Raw genomic sequence first — 22,938 nt, 5'->3', positions numbered from 1 at the left:
TTGTGCTGTCTCTTCAAGGGATGTAGAAGTGAGGCAGTATGTCTCTCATGTTTTAAAAAGGTAAAGTGACTTAACACAAAATAGTTTTCGTGGATTAGAACGTCTCTGCTCTTAATGCTCACACTGTTTTCTATTGTCCCTATCAGTTAACTTTACGGAAGGCTGCACTGCCCTCTCCTGGGCGTAGTTTTTACCTTACAATCTTATAATACCTAAAATCCAAAATCCAAAATGCTCCAAAACCAAAACTTCTTGAGTGTCAACATGATGCCACAAGTGGAAAATTTCACATACCTGACCGTGTGACAGGTCGCAGTCAAAATGCATTCAAACCTTTGTGTCTTGTACAAAATTATTTAAAATATGTATAAGATTACCATCAGGCTATGTACATAAGCTGTATATGGAATAGAAATGAATTTTATGTTTAAACTTGGGCCCTATACCCAAGATAGCTCATTGTGTTTATGCAAATATTCCAAAATTTAAAAAAAAATCAAAATCTGATACACTTCTGTTTTATTTTACTTCTGAAGCATTTTGGGTAAGAGATACTTAACCTGTATTCTTTTTGGTTCTGCTATGCAGTTGCCAAAAACTGCTCATGAGATTTTAAAGCTCATTCCTAAGAGATATCATCTTTTCTCTAAAGCAAGTTATAGTCATTTTTGTTATGTCTATATTAATCATTTTAATCTGATACTTTCAGATGAAAATATATCCGACAAGAGCACATCTCCATGGCATGAAAATAACCTTTTTTTTTTTTCAATTTTATCACACAGACTCATTTAATCAACTGAGTATAGTCTGAAAATCTAAGAGCCATAATAGTCTAGGGCTTTGCATATGGCCTGTCATTCAGCTGGGGTTGATAACAGTCCACCCCGTTGGTATTTCTTAGTAGTTCTGACATCTTCCTGGCATGAGTCCAGTCATGTTTCTCTCAGAATTCTTGATAATTCCCTGACTTTTTCACCATAGCTAAAAGAGCTGAAGCAGGTGCCTTTGACCTCCATATGTAGCCTCTTTCAGTACAGTCTTTGAAGTAAAATATTCTAGACTGGCTGTCCTGAGTGTAACAAAGATTCCAGGTCTTGTCTAGGGCCACAGAACTTCTGTGGGTGAGGTAGACATGGGATTCCATGACCCTGCCCACTTAGCCTCCTCCTCCAGCTTCATGGTGATCCTTGACTTAGGACCCTGAGGGCTCCACTGGGTACATTTCAAAAATCAGAGTTAAATTTTCTCTACCTCTTTATTAGTCTGGCCCCTCACACAACCACATAAATGGTCTTTTGAACATGGATACTATTATATACTTCTGATGACTTAAGAACCCTCAGTAGTTTCCCACTGGACTTCTTTTAGGCAAATTTCTTGACCTTTGATGTTAAACCCCAACATCTGGCCTCTGCTTGCTTTTCCAGCCTCTTCCACTGCCCTTCCAAGCACCCTATGCTCCAAGTACTTGATACATACTATTCCCTGAAATTTTGTGCCTTATTGATGGTATTCTCTGCCTGGAAAACCCTACCTCCCACCAGTAGGAAACAAAAAGTCTCAGCTCAAGAAATACCTCTGAGAATTCTTCCCTGCCCATGTATGTCTTTTCAGGCCGCCATAACAAAATATCACAGACCTGGTAGTTTAAACAAAATGTACTTTCTCCCAGTTCTACAGGCTGGAAAGTTCAAGATCAGGTGCTTGATCAATCAACATGGTTGAGTTCTGGTGAGGTCTCCCTTCCAGGCTTACAGATGGCTGCCTTCTCACCATGTGCTTACATGGCCTTTCCTTGGTGTGTGTGTGCATGTGCGTGTGTGCATGTTTGTGTGTGTGTCTGGAGAGGAAGAGATCTCTCTCCCTTTTCTTATAAGGTCACCTATTCCAATGGATTGTGACCTTCACCTTGTGACCTCTTTTAACTTTACTTCCTAAAAGCCCCTGCTTTTACAGTCACATTAGGGGTTTGGGCTTCAGCATATAACTGAGGAAATACAGTTCAGTCCACAGCACCCCCTTCCCCTGCTTCCACGTACCCCCAAAGTTGTTAGGAATCATTTTCCTTTTTATCACCTTGTATACTTATAGGAAGCCAGGAGATAAATACCCAGACCTCATTCTTCTTCATCATTCTGATTTCCTGCTGGCACCTCCCATTGTCCCATTGCCAGTGCAAGGGAACCCACGGTGTAGTCCTTAAGGGTCAGCCTTCTGGGAAGTAGCACAGAGTACTGAGGCATGGAGAGTGAATCTGGAGAGGTGAATGGAAGATGCCGGATCAAGGTTTATCACCATAGCTGCAGGAGACTAAAAATGAATTATTAGAAATTTAGAGTGGAACTTGTAACTTAACTAGTCGAACCTTATTTTACAGATCAAAGAACTAAAACCAAAGGAAGTTAAAATGACTTGTTTGAGCCCATGAGTTATTAATAATATAATTTGTGAATGATTTCTATGTGTCACACACCAGTGAGCACTTGTAATAATTTTCTACTACTACATAACAAATTACTACAAACTTTGCAAGTTAAAACAACAACTATTAACTCAACATCCATTATTATTATTATTATATTATTACTTTTTTTTTTGAGACGGGGTTTCACCCTTTTTGCCCAGGCTGGAGTGCAGTGGTGCAATCTCGGCTCACTGCAACCTCTGCCTCCTAGATTCAAGTGATTCTCCTGCCTGCCTCCTGAGTAGCTGGGATTACAGGCGCCCACCACCACACCCACCTGATTTTTTGTATTCTTAGTAGAGACAGGGTTTCACCATGTTGGCCAGGCTGGTCTCAAACCACTGATGTCAGCTGATCCACCCGCCTCAGCCTCCCAAAGTGCTAGGATTACAGGCGTGAGCCACTGTGTCTGGCCAGCATCCATTATCTTTCAGATTAGAAGTCTGAGGTAGTGGGGCTGGCTTAGCTGGATTCTATGCTTAGCACCTCAAAAAGCTGAAATGAAGGTGTTGGCCAGGCTAAGTTCTCACCTTTAAGTTCTGGGGAAAAATCTGCTTTCAAGCTCATTCTTGTTGGTAGAATTCATTTTCTGTGGTTGGAGAACCAAGGTCCCTGTTTCCTCGTTGCTCTCAGCTGGGGGCTGGCTACTCTCAGCTTCTAGAAGCCACTCGCATTCATTGAGGTACAGCCCCTTCCATCTTCAAAGCCAGCAACACTCCTTAGAATCCTTCCTGAACCTCACACGCCTCCAACTTCCCCTTCTGCTCCCAGCCAGAGAAAATTCATTGCTTTTTAAGGGCTCACATGATTAGATTAGGCACGCCTGGAAAATTTCCCATTTGCCATATAAAAGTAACATCATCATGAAAGTAACACTGGGGACAGAATTCATAGGAGCCATCTTAAAATTCTGCTTACCACAGCACTTTATATACCTGATTGTACCTAATACTCCTAATATTTATTTTATTATTTATGATAAATCAAAGACTTAGGAAAGTTAAACAACTTACCAAAGTTAGGGCTTACAGACGGCAGAGCTGAATTTGAATTCAGAGTTTGCCAAAACCTTTCTCCATGGCAGAGTAGATACTAGAATGTGCATTTTTCACTCTCAGGGCCAGTGAACTTTGAACTGCACCAGGCTGTCGCCTCTGAGGTGTGATTGTTGTGATACAGACATCCTTGTGGACAAAGGTGCACTTTTACTGTGAGCTCTCTCCTTTTTCAGTGTGCCCGTGATTACAATAGTAGAGGAAAATAAAAGGTTCAGGAAGCCTGATAATGACCCAATAAGAAACACTATCTGCTGGGCGTGCTTTCAAGTAATATTTCGAGAGAATGAGTGTTTATTGAAACGTATGACACGGACCCAAGGTTTCCAGTTTATAGCCAGTTATTTCATATTGAAGTATAGTTAATATAATTGCAACCATGTCATTTATCATATTAAGTAACATAATTATTAGTTTTGCCTTATCTTTGTTAAAGTCTCCCAATAAAACAGTTGCAATTTATTGAAAATGTATTACTTGGTTATAACATACATCTGTTCAGAATTTCTGATTGATTTAGAGCTGAGTGAAAACTGAAAATTCCCTACCATAAATGGATTAATACTTGTGTTGAATTCTATCACAGAGGCCCACGCTTAAATCCATATATGTATATCCCTGTTATAAAAGGGCAGCTTCCAACCCTTTTAAATTATGGTTTGTAGCAATGCCATGGCCATGCTTTTAAATCACTGCGAATGCTGGCAGCATGTCAAAGCACTCTAGTTTCTACTACTTGCCTTGGAAAAATAGTAAGTTTTACAAATAGTGATACAAAAGAAATTTCTTTTGGTAGAATAAAGGATAGTTTCTTGGTTGCTTTCAGCTTGAAACTGTAAATATGTTTATTTGTCTGAGGCAATACTTTTGGTAGTTTGGTTCTTGTACTTGCTATCCCAGGCTGTCTCTTTCTCTCCCTCTCTCCCTCCTTTCCTCCCCTTCGCTCCTCCCTTTCCTTCACCAGTTAGATTTAACTGTAGAACTCTTAAGTTGTAATGTAAAGTTTTGAGTGTACAATTTTGATTTGCCATACATATTAATGTTTGCATATATATGTGTTAATGGTGCTAAACTCTTTTTGTACAAACAGCGTTTAATACAAATAACCCTCCTCCATCCCCACACCTTAGAGCTTTCCAATCTGCCAGTCCACCTTTGCATCTTTTTAAAAGAATCATGAAAAAGACTTTTAAACTAACTTAATTCTGAATCCCCTTCCCTTTTCTTTTCCCCATAGAACTTTTCTTAACATCCTGTGGAGAGTCTGGAGAGAGAAATGCTCAATAGGACAGTTTAGAAAATTTAGAGGTTTGAAAACTGTGCTAAATATGGGAACTGATTTATATACTCTCTTAAAACTGTCAACTCAGTATAGCACAAATAAATTTAATAAACAAGCTGTTTAAATCTATATATGTCATCAAAAGTTACTTATGGATCATCTGAAGAAAGATAATCCACACACCGCACAAACAGCCCCTTGCACGTGGATATTGTGCTCACCAATACCCCGTTTTTGTTTTTGTTTTAGGTTTGCATAAAACCACGTTTTTAAAGTTCTTCATTTTCTTAAGGGTAGAATCTGGGTTATTTTAGGCTGAAATTGAATATGAGATAAACATCCCACTTATTCTCAGGCCACTCTCTGATAACAAGATCACAGTGGCATCCTTTTCTTCTTCAATTCCACAACAAGGTTTTTCTTTTAATAAATTTGTTGGATTGCTTCCAAATGATTTTGAAAGTTTGTATAGGTATTTCTAAAAGTAAAATGTTTTAGTTTAAATGTGGGAGATTCAAATATAAAACACTGTAGATTAGAACTCTAAGAAAAAGATTTTAAAACCTAAAAGTAGGTAAGTGGTAATAGCACAGATCTCCACAATAGATAGCTCCTGGCACCTGGTGCTGGTTTTATAGTATGCTTTCTTGCAGAGTGGTTTGTAGCTGGCTCTTTTCCTTGTAGAAATGGAGCTCCAGTGTAAGGCAACTGGAAGGGATGTGGTCATCCCAGCTGTTTCAGTGATGACAGCTCTAGTTGAAGAACCATCCCACCCTTCTTGGGTCACATTCTTACCAAGGACTCTGTCACCACAATTCACCATATTGGAGTGAGGATGCAGATGAGGCTTTTAATGTAGTCATGATTTATTAAATTATAATGAATCAATCATAGGTTTTCTCTACTTAGGAAACTGTTAATTATATGGCATAGTATGACTTAGGTATTTCTTCTTTCTCACCACTACTGCTATTGGTATGTTGTTTTAACCTGATTTTACTTACTTATTAATAAAGGTATATTGGGTGGTTAAAGGCATTGGTAGAAAAGCAGAGGCTTCCTGAGATTGTGAATTCTTCTAATTGTCAAGACAAATAATAATTTTTAAAAATACAGAGTTGGTTCTTCTATAATTAGTGAATTTAACTCTTTATATTTAACACTTTCATAGTAAATATAACTTTTTAACCAAGCCACAGCTCACCATAGTTTATTCATGCTTCAGAAACCTTCAGGCTTTATTTCACTTGTATCTTTTACTATTTATCTTTCAGATTCTAAAATCTGACCCTTCTTATTTTGTGGTATTCATGTTGTACTGGTGTAGAACTTAGATTGTAAAAATTTCCAAAGTCCAGTATTTATTATACAGCCTTGATCCTTTAAGATACCACTTTACTAATTACTGGGATGCACGCTGTAGCTCACAGCCATAGAAGGATCTATTTAGCTATATTAAGAACTAAATTCCCACTTCACCTTTTTCCCCCCTCAGGAAGATATAATTTTAAACTTGATCCAAAAGCAGTGTGATAGTATAATTACGTTGTTGTTAACCAAAGAATAAAAGTAAAGAACATACTGTAGTAGGATAACTTGCTGCTTTCCACTAGATGGGAGTATGAGATAACCAGATGTTAGAAAGATTCTTTTATAGCTGAACTAGAATATGCAAGTTCTTCAACAAATTCTTACCAAATAAAGATTTCTGACTAGCGTGCACAAGGAAAGCAATTTGCCTCTTCACCACCAGTCTCTCTCTCTCTCTTTCTCTCTCTCTGTATCTCTCAGAATATACAAGTCAAATCTAATATTTTCAGTTTGCATACTGAAAAGTGTTTTAAGAACATTCAGAATGTAACAACCTAAAATCTATAATTAATAATGTATTATTTGGCAATGAGATTCATTTGGGTTTTTAGTTGTTGTTTTTTCTGTTTCTGATGTAGAGAAATTCCATGACTTATATTAATTTTAAATTTAGAAAACTTATTAAACTCTTCTTAATGCTAATTAATACATTGCATTTCTCTGTGATCATTCATAGCATCTATGAATAGCAACAGTTTAGTTTTTTTCTTTCTGATGAATTCTTGTAACTTTTTTTCACACTGCTCTGATTAGTATCTTCAGAACAATATGATTAGAATTGGTGATAGCAAGGTTGCTTTCTTGCTTCACATCTTAAAACTAATGCAGTAAGTATGATCTATGCTGAGTGTCTGGGTTTGTTCCCCCCCGTGCCCCACCCTGCAGAAACTCTTTCTAGAATTGTTTCTATTTCCCTTTACTAGTTTCTTCTATTCTCTTTATTTTCCTTCCTTTTACTTCAGACTTATTATGCCTTTTTCCTAACTTCCTGAATTGAACACTTAGTACTTTATTCTTTCCTTTTTTCTAATTTGAGTGTTTTAAAGTATAAGTTTTTTATTTAGTTATCTAGTTATTTCAACATGCATACTTAACCTAACTATCTAAAGTTAATCCATGTTTATATAGACTGAACAATGTAAGTATCTTTAGAATGTGTTTTAAAACACTCGGATCGCTAATCTTAATTTTATGCTGTCGTTGCGTTGTATATTAGTTCCAGCTTAAATTTTTAACACCACTCCCTACTACTCTGTTTTTCTCTGTCACCTTTTCCAGCTTCTTTTCCTCTGCCAGACTCTTTCTTGAGTCCTTACTTTTTCCCTCTACACTTTCGCCAAGAGGCACAGATGATCTCTTTAACTCATAGTCATTATATTGTTCTCTGACCACCAAATTTATATTTCCTACCAGGCTACAGTGTTTAACCTGAGCGTTATATATCCTACACTCTGTGATACCTTTACCTTGTCTCACCGGCATATCAGATTTATCAGTGGTTTCATTTTGGAGGCTTCCATCAGCCTTCCCCACTCCATACTGCAAAACTGTTCATCTTTTGAATAAACTGTCTTAATATATTATATTCCTTCTACTAATTTACTCATCTCAGAAACTCGGTTTTATTTTTCGAGGGACTGAGTGTATTAGTCTGCTCTCATGCTGCTAATAAAGACATACTCAGGACTGGGTAACTTGTAAAGGAAAGAGGTTTAATTGACTCACAGTTCAGCATGGCTGAGAAGGCCTCAGGAATCTTACAATCATGGCAAAAGGGGAAGCAAACACATCCTTCTTCACATGGTGGCAGCACAAAGTGCCTAGGAAAATGGAGAAAAGCCCCTTATAAAACCATCAGATCTCATGAGAACTCACTCACCATCACAAGAAGAGTATGAGGGTAACAGCTCCCATGATTCAGTTACCTCCCGCCATGTCCCTCCCACAACACGTGGGATTATGGGAAATACAATTCAAGATGAGATTTGGGTGGGGACACAGCCAAACCATATCATTCTGCCCCTGGCCCCTCCCAACTCTCATGTCCTCACATTTCAAAATACAATCATGCCCTTCCAACAGTCTCCCAAAGTCTTAACTCATTCCAGCATTAACTCAAAAGTCCAAGTCCAAAGTCTTATCTGAGACAAGGCAAGTCCCTTCTGCCTGTGAGCCAGTAAAATCAAAAGCAAGTTAGTTACTTCCTAGGTACAATGAGGGTACAGGCATTGGGTAAATATGCCATTCCAAATGGGAGAAACTGGCCAAAACAAAGGGGCTATAGGCCCCATGAGTCGGAAATCCAATAGGGCAGTCATTAAACCTTAAAGTTCCAAAATGATCTCCTTTGACTTCATGTCTCACATCCATGGCGTGCTAATGCAAAAAAGGTGGGCTCCCCATGACCTTGGGCAGCTCCATCCTTGTGGCTTTGCAGGGTACAGTCCCACTCCCAGCTGCTTTCACAGGCTAGTGTTAAGTGCCTGCGGCTGTCCTTGGATCTACCATTCTGGGGTCTAGAGGATGGTGGCCCTCTTCTTATAGCTCCATGAGGCAGTGCTTTGTGAGGATGCTGTGTGGGGGCTCTGACCCCACATTTCCCTTCCACACTACCCTAGCAGAGGTTCTCCATGAGGACTCTGCCCCTGCAACAAACATCTGCCTGGACATCCAGGCATTTTCATACATCCTCCAAAATCTAGGCGGAGGTTCCCAAACATGTCTTCTGCATACCTGCAGGACCAATACCTTATGGAAGCTGCCAAGGCTTGGGGCTTGCACCCTCTGAAGCAATGGCCCAAGCTATACCTTGGCCCCTTTTAGCCACCACTGGAGCTGAAGAAGCTGGGATGCAGGGCAGCATGTCCCAAGGCTGCACAGAGCAAGGGGGCCCTGGGCCTGGTCCACGAAAGCATTTTTCCCTCCTAGGCCTTCAGGCCTGTGATGGGAGGGGCTGCTGTGAAGCTCTCTGACAGGCCCTGGGACATTTTCTCCATTGTATTGGTGATTAACATCTGGGCACCTTGTTACTTATGGAAATTTCTGTAACGAGTTTGAATTCCTTCCCAGAAAATGGCTTTTTCTTTTGTATCGCATTGTCAGGCTGCAAATTTTTCAAACTTTTATCCTCCATCACCTCTTGAATGCTTTGCTGCTTAAAAATTTCTCCTACCAGATACCCTAAATCACCTCTCTCAAGTTCGAAGTTTTGCCCCTGCCTACAGATTCTAGGGCAGAAGCAAAATACCACCAGTCTCTTTGAATAGCCAGAGTGGCCCTTATACCAGTTCCAGCAAGTTCCTTATCTCCATCTGAGACCACCTCAGCCTGGACTTCATTGTCTTCATCAGTATTTTGGTAAAAGTCATTCAACAAGTCTCTAGGAAGTTCCAAACTTTCCCACATCTTCCTGTCTTCTGAACCCTCCAAGTTTCTAGGAATTTCCAAACTTTCTTACATCAACGTGTTTTATTAGCCCTCCAGACTTTTCTAACCTCTGCCTGTTACCCAGTTCCAAAATCACTTCCACATTTTCAGGTATCCTTATAGCAGCACCCCACTCTTTGCAGTACCAATTTACTATATTAGTCCATTCTCATGCTGCTAATAAAGACATACCTGAGACTGGGTAATTTATAAAGGAAAGAGATTTAATTGACTCACAGTTCAGCATGACTGGGAGGCCTCAGGAAACTTACAAACATGACTGAATGGGAAGCAAACACATTCTTCACATTGTGGCAGGAAGGAGAAGTGCCAAGCAAAAGGGGGAAAAGTCCCTTATAAAACCATCAGATCTCGTGAGAACTCACTCACTATCATGAGAATAGCATGAGGGTAACAGCCCTCATGATTCAATTATCTCCTACCACATCCCTCCCATGACACATGGGAATTACGGGAACTACAATTCAAGATGAGATTTGGGTGGGGTCACAGCCAAACCATATCACTGAGCCTTCCCTTTACCATCACTATATCCAAATCACAAAGTTTAGTGAGGTTTTTGTTCGAGGAGACCTCAAATTTCCTCCTTTCTTTTCATCTCTACTGTTGAATACTCTAATCTAAGCCATAGAATATTTTATCTGGACCACAACAATAACCCTCCAAGATATAAATTCCATTTGTGAAGTAGTGGCAGTATCCTGTTACTTAGAACCATGCCATTGCAAACTGGATGCATAATTAACATGTTAACTTGTCTCCCTATTTCCAGTTATGTTTCACTCCTAATCCATTTACCACATGGCAGATATTGTGATATTTATAATTACAGATCCGATCATTTTATTCCATTACCAAAAAGCCTTTGCTGCCTCCTGATTGCTCTTATGATGAAGCCCAAATTCCTTAATGTGTTCTATGAGCCCCTGCATAACTTCATGCCTATCTCTCCAGCCTTGCCACCCTCCCACTGACTCATCTTCCTACAGTCATACCAACCTCCCCTGGTTATGACACCTAAGGGGACAATTTCTTTCCTAATTCAGGACCACTGCAGGTATTCCTCTTTATACCCAGACACTAGAGACTTTTCTTTTTCTTCCTTTTCTCCTTCCCAGATACGCACCCACATACACAGTTTACACCTATGTTTCATACATCATCCAGATCTCAACCTAAATGTCACCTTCTTATGGAGTCCCTTCTTCACTAGTTTGAAGTCAAAATTACACCTCTCAAGGGACCCTGTACTTGACTTTCCTATCACAAATGAAATTGTGTGTGTGTGCTTGATTATTTAATGTCTGTCTCCCACCAGACAGTAAGTTCTACAAGTCAGAGACTAGGACCTTTTTTTTTTTTTTTGTAGCACTATGTCCTAGTGTGAAGTACATTGCTTGGCACATGGGCACTCATGTATGTTGCTTGAATGAATGAATGTGTGTGTGCCAAACCAGAGTGAAAAAGAGAACATTGTCCTTGAACTATAAAAAACACCATGATGGCAGAGAGCACATGGTAGGTGGCAATAAGTGTTTGAAGAAATAAAATAAGGGAAGGAAAGAGAAAGGAAAACAAAAGGGAAGAAAATGGAGGGCAAAAGAAATTGAGAAAAAAATGAGAAAGGTTGTAGTCTTTGATGGGAAAACTTTCCCTATCTCTCACTAAAAAAAACAAACAAACACGAAACCTTGGATAATGGCTATAAAATGTTAACATGCAATAAAATACAAAGCCTGTGGCTTAAATAAAATAAGGAAATGCATATAATTTTTGTGGTTTTATTTAATTCATTTCTTTTTCTTTATTATTTATTTACTATTTGGTGACAGCATAAGGAATATCAGATGGGGTTACACTCAGACATGTACCTTTAAGTGTGTACTTTTTAATCACAGTCTTTTATTTTTTTTAATGGTACAATTGAAGATGTCTGTTATTGGGGCCATCACCACTTCTTTCAGTGAATTAATTGAAAAAATCTTGGTTGGTTTTAATAAAAATCAAATGAATAATTGCTTCTCCTGATCATATCAGAAATGCAGATGCACGTTTGGTTGACAAAACATACTGAATTTGTTAAAACACTTTGAAAATTCAGTTAAAACATTATAGTACCATCAAAATCACAAAACTTAATTCAGTAATTTCCAAAAATACATTATTAGTGACTGATAATTCTGCTGCTTTCCTCTTTTTTTTCAACTTCCATTTTAGATTCAGAATGTACATGTGCAGTACAGGTATTTTACATGGGTAAATTGCATGTTACTAAGGTTTGGGGTACAAGTGATCCCATCACCCAGGTAGTGACCATAGTACCTGAGAGTTAGCTTTTCAAACATTGCTCCCTCTCACCCTCCTCACTCTAATAGTCCCCAATGTCTATTAGTCCCATCTTTGTGTCCATGTGTAGTCAATATTTAGCTCCCACTTATAAGTGAGAATATGTAGTATTTGGTTTTCTGTTCCTGTATTAATTCACTTAAGATAATGGCTTCCAGCTGCATTCATTTTGCTTCAAAGGACATGATTTCATTCTTTTTTATGGCTGCATAGTATTCCATGGTGAATATGTTCCACATTTTCTTTATCCAGTCTACCATTGATGGGCATCTAGGTTGATTCCACTATGTCTTTCCTATTGTGAATACTACTGTGATAAACATACGAGTGCATTGTCTAAATTTTGGAAGAACAATGCATTTTCCTTTGGGATTGCTGGGTTGAATGGTAGTTCTAAGTTCTTTGAGAAATCTCCAAACTGGTTTCCACAGTGGCTGAACTAATTTACATTCTCACCAACAGTGTATAAGCATTCCCTTTTTTCCACAACATCTGTTATTTTTTGACTTTTTAGTAATAGCTATTCTGATTGATGGGAGATGGCATCTCATCATGGTTTTGATTTGCATTCCTTAATTATTAGTGATATTGAGCATGTTTTCATATATTTGTTGGCCATATGTGTATCTTCTTTTGAGAAGTGTCTGTTTATGTCCTTTTCCCATTTTTTTAATGGGGTTGCCTTTTGCTTGATGAATTGTTCCTTATAGATTCTGAATATTAGACCTTTATTCGATGTAGGGTTTGCAAATATTTTCTTCCATTCTGTAGGTTGTCTGTCTGTCCTGTTGCCAGTTTCTTTTGCTTTGTAGAAGCTCTTCAGTTTAATTGGGTCCCTCTTGTCAATTTTTACAACCTAGCTCTTAAAAGCCTTATCAAGCAAAGTTGTGTTTTGTTTCCTTCTTGCAACTTTATGGATACATATTCTCCCTTGTAAAAAAGAACTTGCCTTTGCATACTATGCTATAGAATATGCCTAAAAGTATTTTATGAACTGTAAATGTATCAACATAAATATCGATTAAGTACAATTAATCACTTTCTACTTATTTTCAAAATTATAGAAAAATATGTCGTAACTGCAAGTGTGGCCAAGAAGAACATGATGTCCTCTTGAGCAATGAAGAGGATCGAAAAGTGGGAAAACTTTTTGAAGACACCAAGTATACCACCCTGATTGCAAAACTAAAGTCAGATGGAATTCCCATGTATAAACGCAATGTTATGATATTGACCAATCCAGTTGCTGCCAAGAAGAATGTCTCCATCAATACAGTTACCTATGAGTGGGCACCTCCTGTCCAGAATCAGGCATTGGTAAATAATATGGGGACAGAGAGTTCCTTTATTGAAGTTCCTGAAGCATTTATTTGGGGCAGTTTCTTTGGTGACCTAATCAACTTCACACATCCCAGATCTATTATTCTTCTGGGGTTCTCATTACTTTGACTTCTGATTCCTTTTCTAGTCTTTTGAATGTCAGACTAAATACTTCATAAAATTTTTCCAACTCCCTAGATATGTTTACCTTTTTGAGGGAATGGTCTAACATTCTTAATAATTAGATGGAAATCATGTTTTATATCAATCTAGTAACTCTTCTAGCTTACTCTTGAGAGGATTTCTTTTAAGATGATAAAGAGAATTTTTGTCATAGTTTAGAACTAAAAAAAAAAAATACTCAACATTATCTTTCTGTGTTTTTTCTTCATTTTATTTTCTTTATTAATACTATATAAGACCAAAAAGATCACAGTTTTATATCAAGCGCCTTCCACTATTATAACAACTAAATGAAACATTTGGAAGTCTTTTAAGGTCAGTTAAATCATTAAAGTGAATTTTGCAATGTCATTTTTTATGTGATAAAAATGTTCCTGGTCCTTTAGACCATTCCAAACATGTCTGCCTAAAAGTTTGTGTGTTCTTTCAACTGTACATTTGTTTATTTAGCTTAAGTAAACAGTAGTAAGCCAGATCTTCTAAACTGAAAAAATATGTAATTTCATGGAGAAAAAGTGTTACTTTTTACCCAACTAAATCTATTTCGTGTACCGTTTTTGAGTTTTAACTTCTTAATATACTGTTGAGGGTGAGTTGCTACTGTTGGATAGAACCCACTTCTTTCTTAAGTAACTTGCTTCTGATGTGTGTTCTAAAACATCACACTGCCTAATGGCCAATCCCAGTTAACACTGGCCTCCTTCCTTGTGGTTCAGGCCAGGCAGTACATGCAGATGCTACCCAAGGAAAAGCAGCCAGTAGCAGGCTCAGAGGGGGCACAGTACCGGAAGAAGCAGCTGGCAAAGCAGCTCCCTGCACATGACCAGGACCCTTCAAAGTGCCATGAGTTGTCTCCCAGAGAGGTGAAGGAGATGGAGCAGTTTGTAAAGAAATATAAGAGCGAAGCTCTGGGAGTAGGAGATGTCAAACTTCCCTGTGAGATGGATGCCCAAGGCCCGAAACAAATGAACATTCCTGGAGGGGACAGAAGCACCCCAGCAGCAGTGGGGGCCATGGAGGACAAGTCTGCTGAGCACAAAAGAACTCAGTATGTAAGTAGAGTGGTCACACTGCTGGCCCGATTTGTATACTTTACAAAGTTTTTTCCCTTTCTTTGAACTTTTTGGGGACTATTCCTCTGAGTTTCCAAAAGGGAATAGGTATGGGGAATAAACAGAATTAAGATTCACTTTAGACTTCCCACAGAGGGTCATCATGTTTGAAACTTTTATCTAAAGCCAAATTTTCTATGCATTTATTATCAAGGATAATTGTGAGTTTTATATACAGACAGTAGTTGGTATTGGCATGCTAATCAAGGACAGTGTATTATTCTATAGTCTGTTTCTAAACATGCTCTTGGTATTAATTGCTTATCTCTGCCCATAAATAAGAATATATGCTTAGGTTAATTCAGTTTTGCTTGTGAGAACATGCCTAAAATTCAAACTTAAATTTAATTTTTGCAGATATATAGTGAAGCTCTTTTTTAAGTCTCTTCTAAAGGGAGAAATTGAAGTATTTTGCTAATGACTTGAAGGTAGGAGGCAATTAGGACACAGATGAACAGACATAAGAACCAAACCTGCTGTAATATATTCCTCATAGCTCCAGTTAGCACACCAACCAATAAGGCTTAGTCCTGAAAAAAGAGCACTAATAAGCCCTGAGGTGATCGTTTTAGAGAATCTGCTTAAAATTGAGCTGAAAATTACTATTTTCCTTTTTCCATAAGTGACCTTAATTCAGGAAATAATGCCCTGTTACACACAGCGTGAATGAAGTAGATTTGAGTAGCCTAGAGAAAGCTGAGATTCCATTCCACAGAAGTATTAATATGTTATTATCTACAGAAGTATTAATATGTTATTATCTACGTTGACAAATTTGTAATTTCAGTAGAAATTATCTCTCTTCAAAGTTGTTTCTCTGAATTTCTACTGAAGCCAATGATAAGAAATGGCAGTCTTCTAATGACTACGTTGTTCTGGATGGCTTCCCTTTCAGTCCTGCTATTGCTGCAAACTGAGTATGAAAGAAGGCGACCCCGCCATCTATGCCGAAAGGGCTGGCTATGATAAACTGTGGCACCCAGCTTGTTTTGTCTGCAGCACCTGCCATGAACTCCTGGTTGACATGATTTATTTTTGGAAGAATGAGAAGCTATATTGTGGCAGACATTACTGTGACAGCGAGAAACCCCGATGTGCTGGCTGTGACGAGGTACGTTCTAGGGGACCACCTGCATGCTGGTGCCCTCTTAGACCCTCATACGGTCCCGTTACCTAGAAGGCAATAAGACTTAACCAAACAGCAATTGCTCTGTTTACGTCCACAGAAGTTTTAAAAAATTAACTTTTGATATCATTCATTCTGTCTGTGTTAATTGGGTTAACAAATGAAAGACTAGAAATACAAAAGATTGATTTAGACTAAATTAAATGATAGCTTAAGTTCAAGCTTTAGGTTATCATTTTCAAACTTTAGACCCTGAGAAAGTATGTTGTTACAGAAGTAAATTATTACATTAAAAAAAAAATCTTTATTTTTATCTTCTTCCTAGCTGATATTCAGCAATGAGTATACCCAGGCAGAAAACCAGAATTGGCACCTGAAACACTTCTGCTGCTTTGACTGTGATAGCATTCTAGCTGGGGAAATATATGTGATGGTCAATGACAAGCCCGTGTGCAAGCCCTGCTATGTGAAGAATCACGCTGTGGTGAGATGTGTTCTAAGGAGATGGTTTTGCCTCAGCCTGCTTTAGGACTTGAGTTTTTACTTTTCTTAAAGCCCCTTATAAATGGGAAACAGAAAGCACTCCTCCTAAGTAGAAAGCAAATTATTCCTACCACAGGGTGTTAAAATCAAGGCAGTTCAAAAACAATACGGGTATTGACTATGAGCCACCTCAAGATTTCTACTTGTGAAGTTTATAGTATCAATTATAGGTACTGCTTAGTAATAAAATCCTCACTTAAAAAATTCTTAATGGGAATGAGATTGTTTTATTCTCATGGTTAGCAATCAGATTCCATTTCAATAACGGTGTCTAGGGGCTATTGATATTCTTTAGCTCTATTTGAATATGATGCTTTCTGTTCATGTTACTGGACCACCCACTGGAATTTTGTTTTTGCTACCTGGAGATTGTAAGATACCTATTTCTTAAACCCTTATTGAATTGATTTGGCATAACAAACTTTGGCCTGCATATTTAGATTTTTATGTGGGCAAACATTCCAATGTGAAAGTATATTTTTTTCTTGCATTTATTCTGCTTACACAGAGCTGCTATTGTATAATGGCCAAGTGATGGTAATGTAGATAAAGGGTAAAAAGTTGACCATAGATGGTAAAGTGTGTAAGCCAGGAGGATCCAAAAAGACATTTACTTCTTTATATGCAGCAAAACAAATACGTGTTAATGGTCCCCTGAGCTATAAATAAAGTAAAAGAGACTCCTTGCTAAAGAATGAAATTACATATAGTTTATACAGTTATAAGAGTGTGGTACTTTGGGCCGGGCGCGGTGGCTCAAGCCTGTAATCCCAGCACTTTGGGAGGCCGAGGCGGGTGGATCACGAGGTCAGGAGATCGAGACCATCCTGGCTAACATGGTGAAACCCCGTCTCTACTAAAAATACAAAAAACTAGCCGGGCGTGGTGGCGGGCGCCTGTAGTCCCAGCTACTCGGAGGCTGAGGCAGGAGAATGGCGTGAACCTGAGAGGCGGAGCTTGCAGTGAGCCGAGATCGCGCCACTGCACTCCAGCCTGGGTGACACAGCGCGAGACTCTGTCTCAAAAAAAAAAAAAAAAAAAAAAAAAAAAAGAGTGTGGTACTTTGAAGATAACGTAACAAGATTTGATATCACTGCCAATTTTCAGCGTTTATTCCCCCGATACAGTTACTCATTTTCTGTCAACTGTGTCTCACCAATATATTTCACATTCTCATAATTACAACCGCTCTACTTCAGACCTTTTCTCTTTTTTTGGTCATTTTGACTATTGCAGTGGCCTCAAATTTCGTTCCTCCACTTTCATTCGTCTTGCTCAAAAGCTACCCACCATAATGATGGAAAATGATCTTCCTAAAATGCAAATTATTAAACTTGTAATAGATCTGGCCCCTTGTTGCCTCTCCTGTCCCTTGTACTAGTTATCCAACCCAAATCATACATTTCCACATGCTCACCAGCATTTTCTAGTTTACACACTGTTCTTTGTCTTTTGCTTACTCTTTATAGTTTTTCTAACACACCCTACTTTTCCCTGTTTTACCTGACTGTACCTACACATTTATTCCTTTAGATTCAGTTTAGCTTTAACTTTTTTTCAGAACACCTTTCCTGATTCCCTGTGCCCAAACTCCATCATTGTCTCCAGGCTCTCTGTGTTCCCAATGGTGTGTGGGGGTGGGGGCGTGTGTGTGTGAATGTCACTCATCTGTCTCCTTCACTAGACTGTAAGCAGCTGGGGGGTAGAGCTTGCCTTACTCTTTCTGTATCTTCAGTGTCGGCACTTAGAAAATGTTTGAGTGGCTGACTTATGTTCTTAATATTTCTAGCTTTGGGGTTACCGTGGGCCTTCCTTTACCTGGGGAACAAGATGTTAAGTCACCATGTAACCTGATACATTATTTAGCTAAAAACTGCTTCAATGAATATTGTTGCAACAGTTTTTCTACAGACTAAAGGTATTATCATGTATACCTTTTTTTTGCTGCTGTCTGACCTTTAGTCTCAAGGACTAGAATGTAACTCCATCAGGGCAGGGATTTTTTTATCTGCCTTTTCTGTTCTGTTCCCAACACTAGGACAACATAGATGCTCAATAAAAATATATTGAAACAGATAAAACTGCTGTTACAAGCTTCTCTGAATTACATTGTTGCTAATCAATGGCAGAGAATAACCACAGATATGATTTTTTAAAATAGAATAATTTTAAAATTATTTAGTTTTATAATATAGCATCATTTTGGCCAGGCGTGGTGGCTCACACCTGTAATCCCAGCACTTTGAGAGGCCAAGGCAGGTGAATCATGAGGTCAGGAGTTCGAGACCAGCCTGGCCAACATGGTGAAACCCTGTCTCTACTAAAAATACAAAAAAATTAGCTGGGCCTGGTGGCGAGTGCCTGTAATTCCAGCTACTGGGGAGGCAGAGGCAGGAGAACTGCTTGAACCCGGGAGGTGAAGGTTATAATGAGCTGAGATCCTGCCATTGCACCCCAGCCCAGGTGACAGTGTGAGACTCCGTTTCAAAAACAAAACAAAACAAAACAATAGATATATAGCATCATTTCTTTCATGTTTACTTTCTCAGTGGGATATACCATTGGCCTTTGCCTAATATTAAAATGAGCATACATATCCATCGCCAGAACAAGTTCCAGCTAACAGCAAAGAGAGCTACCCACACAGCATGCTACATTATATAAAATTTGGAGAAGTTTATCTAGTTCAGGACATTGATCTGCTTAGATCTTTAAATTTTAAAAAAGAGAGAGAGAAAATACAAATTATTTTTAGACTTGAAATCAAGTGCTCAACTCCAAACAACATTTCTGAGAAAAAAAAAAAAATTACCTGGAAGGAAAAAAAATGGGAAATGCAGCTACTTTGTCTCCGTGTAGTCACTGGAACGCCATAGTTACCCCCAGAATTCACATCCACCAGATTCACAGGACACTCCTGCAGAGAGCTCATTCCAACAGATGTCATTAGCTGTTTTACATCCTGTGTACAAATAAAAAGAGTGATTGAAGGAAATAAGAATTCTTTGAAATATTAAAGGTTTAGGAACATGGGAAAATCAAATGGCAGGTGGAAAGTGGTGAAGCACATCATCTTCCTGAAGGGTTCTGCTGTCCCCAGGCCCTCGGCGCAGCCTGGGCCAATTTTAGATTTTCAAAGAATTAGGGATCAATAGATTCGACCTGTGATTACATGTCAGATTTTGAATTTATGGTAATCAATAGAGATAACTAATTGAACATTAGTTATCTCTTTTTTGTAAATTGCAACTGAAAATGTGTGTTTTGGGTAATTATAAAAAGATCCACAAATACTATTATAGGTCTGAGAAAAAGTAGATAGATCATGGTCTAAAAGCAAGGGAATAAAATACACGGTGTATTTTACAAGAACACATTCAAAATGCTTATACAAACAAGAAATACTGAAAGATTGAATGTTCTTATCACAAGGAAATCATATAATGTTTAAGGAGAGGGATATCCTAATTACCCTGATTTGATCACTACACTATGTATACATGTATTGAAACATCACATAGTACCCCCATAAATATAGGTGTTGATCATAAATTTTAAAATGGAAAGATTAATATTAAATGTGGAAAACAATAAGACAACGTTCTAAATGAATAATAAAGCTATAAAAATACATACAAAAAGCAGTTGCTTGCATGGTGCAGCTACACATCAGAAATGTGCTTGCAATTGAAACATTCATTTTTGTTGTATTCAGGAATAGTATATTGATCACACAAAGTATTTTCCTTGTATCTCAGGGAAGACTGGGTTGACCTAACTTATAGATTACAGAGCTATAATCTCTGTAATCAGAAGCAATATAACTAAAAAATATGCAGGTCTGAAATGGACATATATAACAGGCCTCACTTCACTGCCTAAACCAATTATCCAGTGAGTAGCAGCCACATTTTGAAGTCTTTTTGAGTAAGGAGGCTCCAGCTGAATGACCTCCACCCACCTGTTCCTGCCCCTTATCCCTCGGTAATTCCTGACAATCACATTACAAGGCCAAGGGTGCTTAAGATTAGTCACTGTGATACCAGACAGTCTTGTTGGCTTCTTCACTTGTTATGAAATATTTAAAACAAAAACTTTAAGACAGTCATATTCATTCAGAACATGTATAAACCAGAAGGGCATGGACTATAGAGGTCTGAACTAGTTTGCTGTTTTCTGCTATAACATAGGTCATTTACATGTTTGAATAAGAAAATTTTGTGTAAATGTATGTGTGTGTGTGTGTGTGTATATACATGTTTGTATGTCATGTATATATTCATCCATAACACATAGTGAATGGTACAGGGATTGCAAGTATTCATGTTCTACAATATTAGATTACACATAAATTATGACTGATCTTATGACAGAATAGAAGCCAATTAACTACAAGTTATATTTTTAGTGCAAATTCATTATTCTCAAACACTGTCAGTATTTTTAATTGAGTCCTTAATTACTTTGAACATGATTTTAATTTACTACTGTCTAGAAATTAGTGGTGTTAATAATCTCATGTGTCATAGGTAAGACAGGTAAAATTACCACTTCAAAGCTTTAATGAACAAGGAAAAATCATCTCATAAACTTCTGTGTAATTACAAATGTGCGATCTAATAAAATACATCAGAACTAAGCACACTGCTTTGGAACTTCCCATCAACACTTTCTGCCTTGAACGCCATGAAGTTATCTTACGTGCACCACATCACCTGTTTGGCCTTCACCCATTGTTTCTCAGGATGTTCAGTATATTAACCTTTCTTAACAGTTGGCCAAAAAGGTTAGCTAGAAGGCCACCCTCCATCGTGTATTTCCGAGGTTGTCATCATGAGTTTTAATTTGTCATCTAAAGAAACGTGTTCAGTTTGTCCTAAGGTGAAAATGTTACCATTACAGCTTGATCTCTCACCCTCTTCTCTTGTGTTATTTCTTGATAGGTGTGTCAGGGATGCCACAATGCCATCGACCCAGAAGTGCAGCGGGTGAGCTATAACAACTTCAGCTGGCATGCATCCACAGAGTGCTTCCTGTGCTCCTGCTGCAGCAAGTGCCTCATTGGGCAGAAGTTCATGCCAGTAGAAGGGATGGTTTTCTGTTCAGTGGAATGTAAGAAGATGATGTCTTAGGAGGAGGGCACCCAGAAGTATCGAGCCATAGCTAGCCAAAGTGGTCTGCATTTCTACTGTAAAATGCAATTTGAAAAAAAATAAAAGGCAAAAAAAGAAACTGTAAAGGAAACCAAGAGATTTTGTTTAATTTTTTTGGCCATTTTTTCTTGATCAATTTTTTTTTTTTCTGTCTCAGCTTTTAAACTTGATTTAAGCATTTGATTTATAAAACAGTAAATAATTTTATCTTTCCATAGCTTTTCCAATGTGAAATCATTTAGTTGGAAGCTTGGATCTCATTAAACTTCATGTCTCTATTCCATTTGTGCCAAACACTTAAAAGTTAATGTACTGAATGGAAAGATGCGCATTTCTAGTTCTACACTCCTTTTTTTCCCCTCATGTGTAAAATGAAAAGGAAACTAAATTTGCCCTAATATCAAGGCGCTACATTTATTGCCTCATCTTATTCACTGACCTTTGTAATAATACACAGTGAATTCTTTTTGACAGAGAAATGAAGTGTAGTATGCAAAGCTGCTGTTTTAATGCCTATGCATTTACTCTTTCCTGATTTAGGCAGAGGTGGCATTTTCTTTATTGCATTTCTCTATTTTTTTTTATGTACCCTACCTCTCAGTATTCTCTTTGTAAGTGGGTGACTTCCATCTGTGGCCTTGAATATTTTATCACATGTGGCACAACAGTATCCACACTTTTTCAATTTTTTTTAAAATTTTGAGCAATTCTCCTGCCTCAGCTTCCCAAATAACTGGGATTACAGGTGCATGCCACCATGCCCAGCTAATTTTTGTATTTTTAGTAGAGACAGGTTTTCACCATGTTAGCCAGGCTGGTCTCAAACTCCTGACCTCAGATGATCCGCCCGTCTTGGCCTCCCAAAGTGCTGGGATTACAGGCGTGGGAGCCACCATGCTTGACCTACACACTTTTTACTTCTATACATGATTTTTGGCTTGGACATAAAAAGCCAAGCCACCCATTTGCTTTTAATCCAAAGAACATGTATACTTTTTGTACCCAGAAACTATGATTCATATTGATTGCACGTGCCTGCCATGATTTAGATAAGATTTTTTTTGCATGGTTTTTATGCTTTTCTAACGGATCCTGTTTTATAATACTTCCAAGCCTATCCATGGATATATCAAATGTCTTCACTTGTGTATTTTCATGGCTAGGTATTTCTAATGTTTATTTTTCCCTGTGTACTTCTACACATAGCTATGCACTATGAAAATTAAATGGAATGAATGATATGTATATTACTCAAAATAAAGTTTCTTTCACTTTAATAATCATTGTCTCTTTTTATTCATATCCTTTTTTGAGTGAAAAATGCTTCTGCAACTAAGCATGTGTTACAGCAGGGGGCGATGTCTCCAAGGATAAAAATTACCCAAAAGAAAATAAAGGCTGCCTCTTGACAGGACAGAACAGAATCTAGATGTTTCATTCTGAAAAAAGATAAGGTTTATGAAACTTTAAAATCAGGACTTTTAAGTTGTTTTTGGTCATGCAGGAGTTTTTTTTCTTTTTCAAAGAAAGGGA

At 38.0% G+C, this 22,938-nt stretch overlaps 1 protein-coding gene across 2 annotated transcripts in view; it reads left to right on the top strand.

Annotated features, from left to right (window-relative positions):
* Positions 1-22,685, top strand: part of TES (testin LIM domain protein) — a 50,087-nt gene extending 27,402 nt beyond the window's left edge. The window contains exons 3-7 of one of the 2 annotated variants that reach the window (XM_021935081.2): positions 13,033-13,285; positions 14,188-14,523; positions 15,479-15,694; positions 16,035-16,193; positions 21,196-22,685. In XM_021935081.2, coding sequence (XP_021790773.1) covers positions 13,033-13,285; positions 14,188-14,523; positions 15,479-15,694; positions 16,035-16,193; positions 21,196-21,384 — 1,153 coding nt within the window. In that variant the 3' untranslated portion in view covers positions 21,385-22,685. 2 annotated transcript variants of the gene reach the window in all.
* The last annotated feature ends 253 nt before the right edge of the window (positions 22,686-22,938 follow it).

This window comes from Papio anubis, chromosome 4 (assembly GCF_008728515.1).
Source record: "Papio anubis isolate 15944 chromosome 4, Panubis1.0, whole genome shotgun sequence".
NCBI lineage: Eukaryota > Metazoa > Chordata > Mammalia > Primates > Cercopithecidae > Papio > Papio anubis.
The sequence above is the reverse complement of the archived record's forward strand: the minus strand, read 5'-3'. Positions and strand labels throughout refer to the sequence as shown.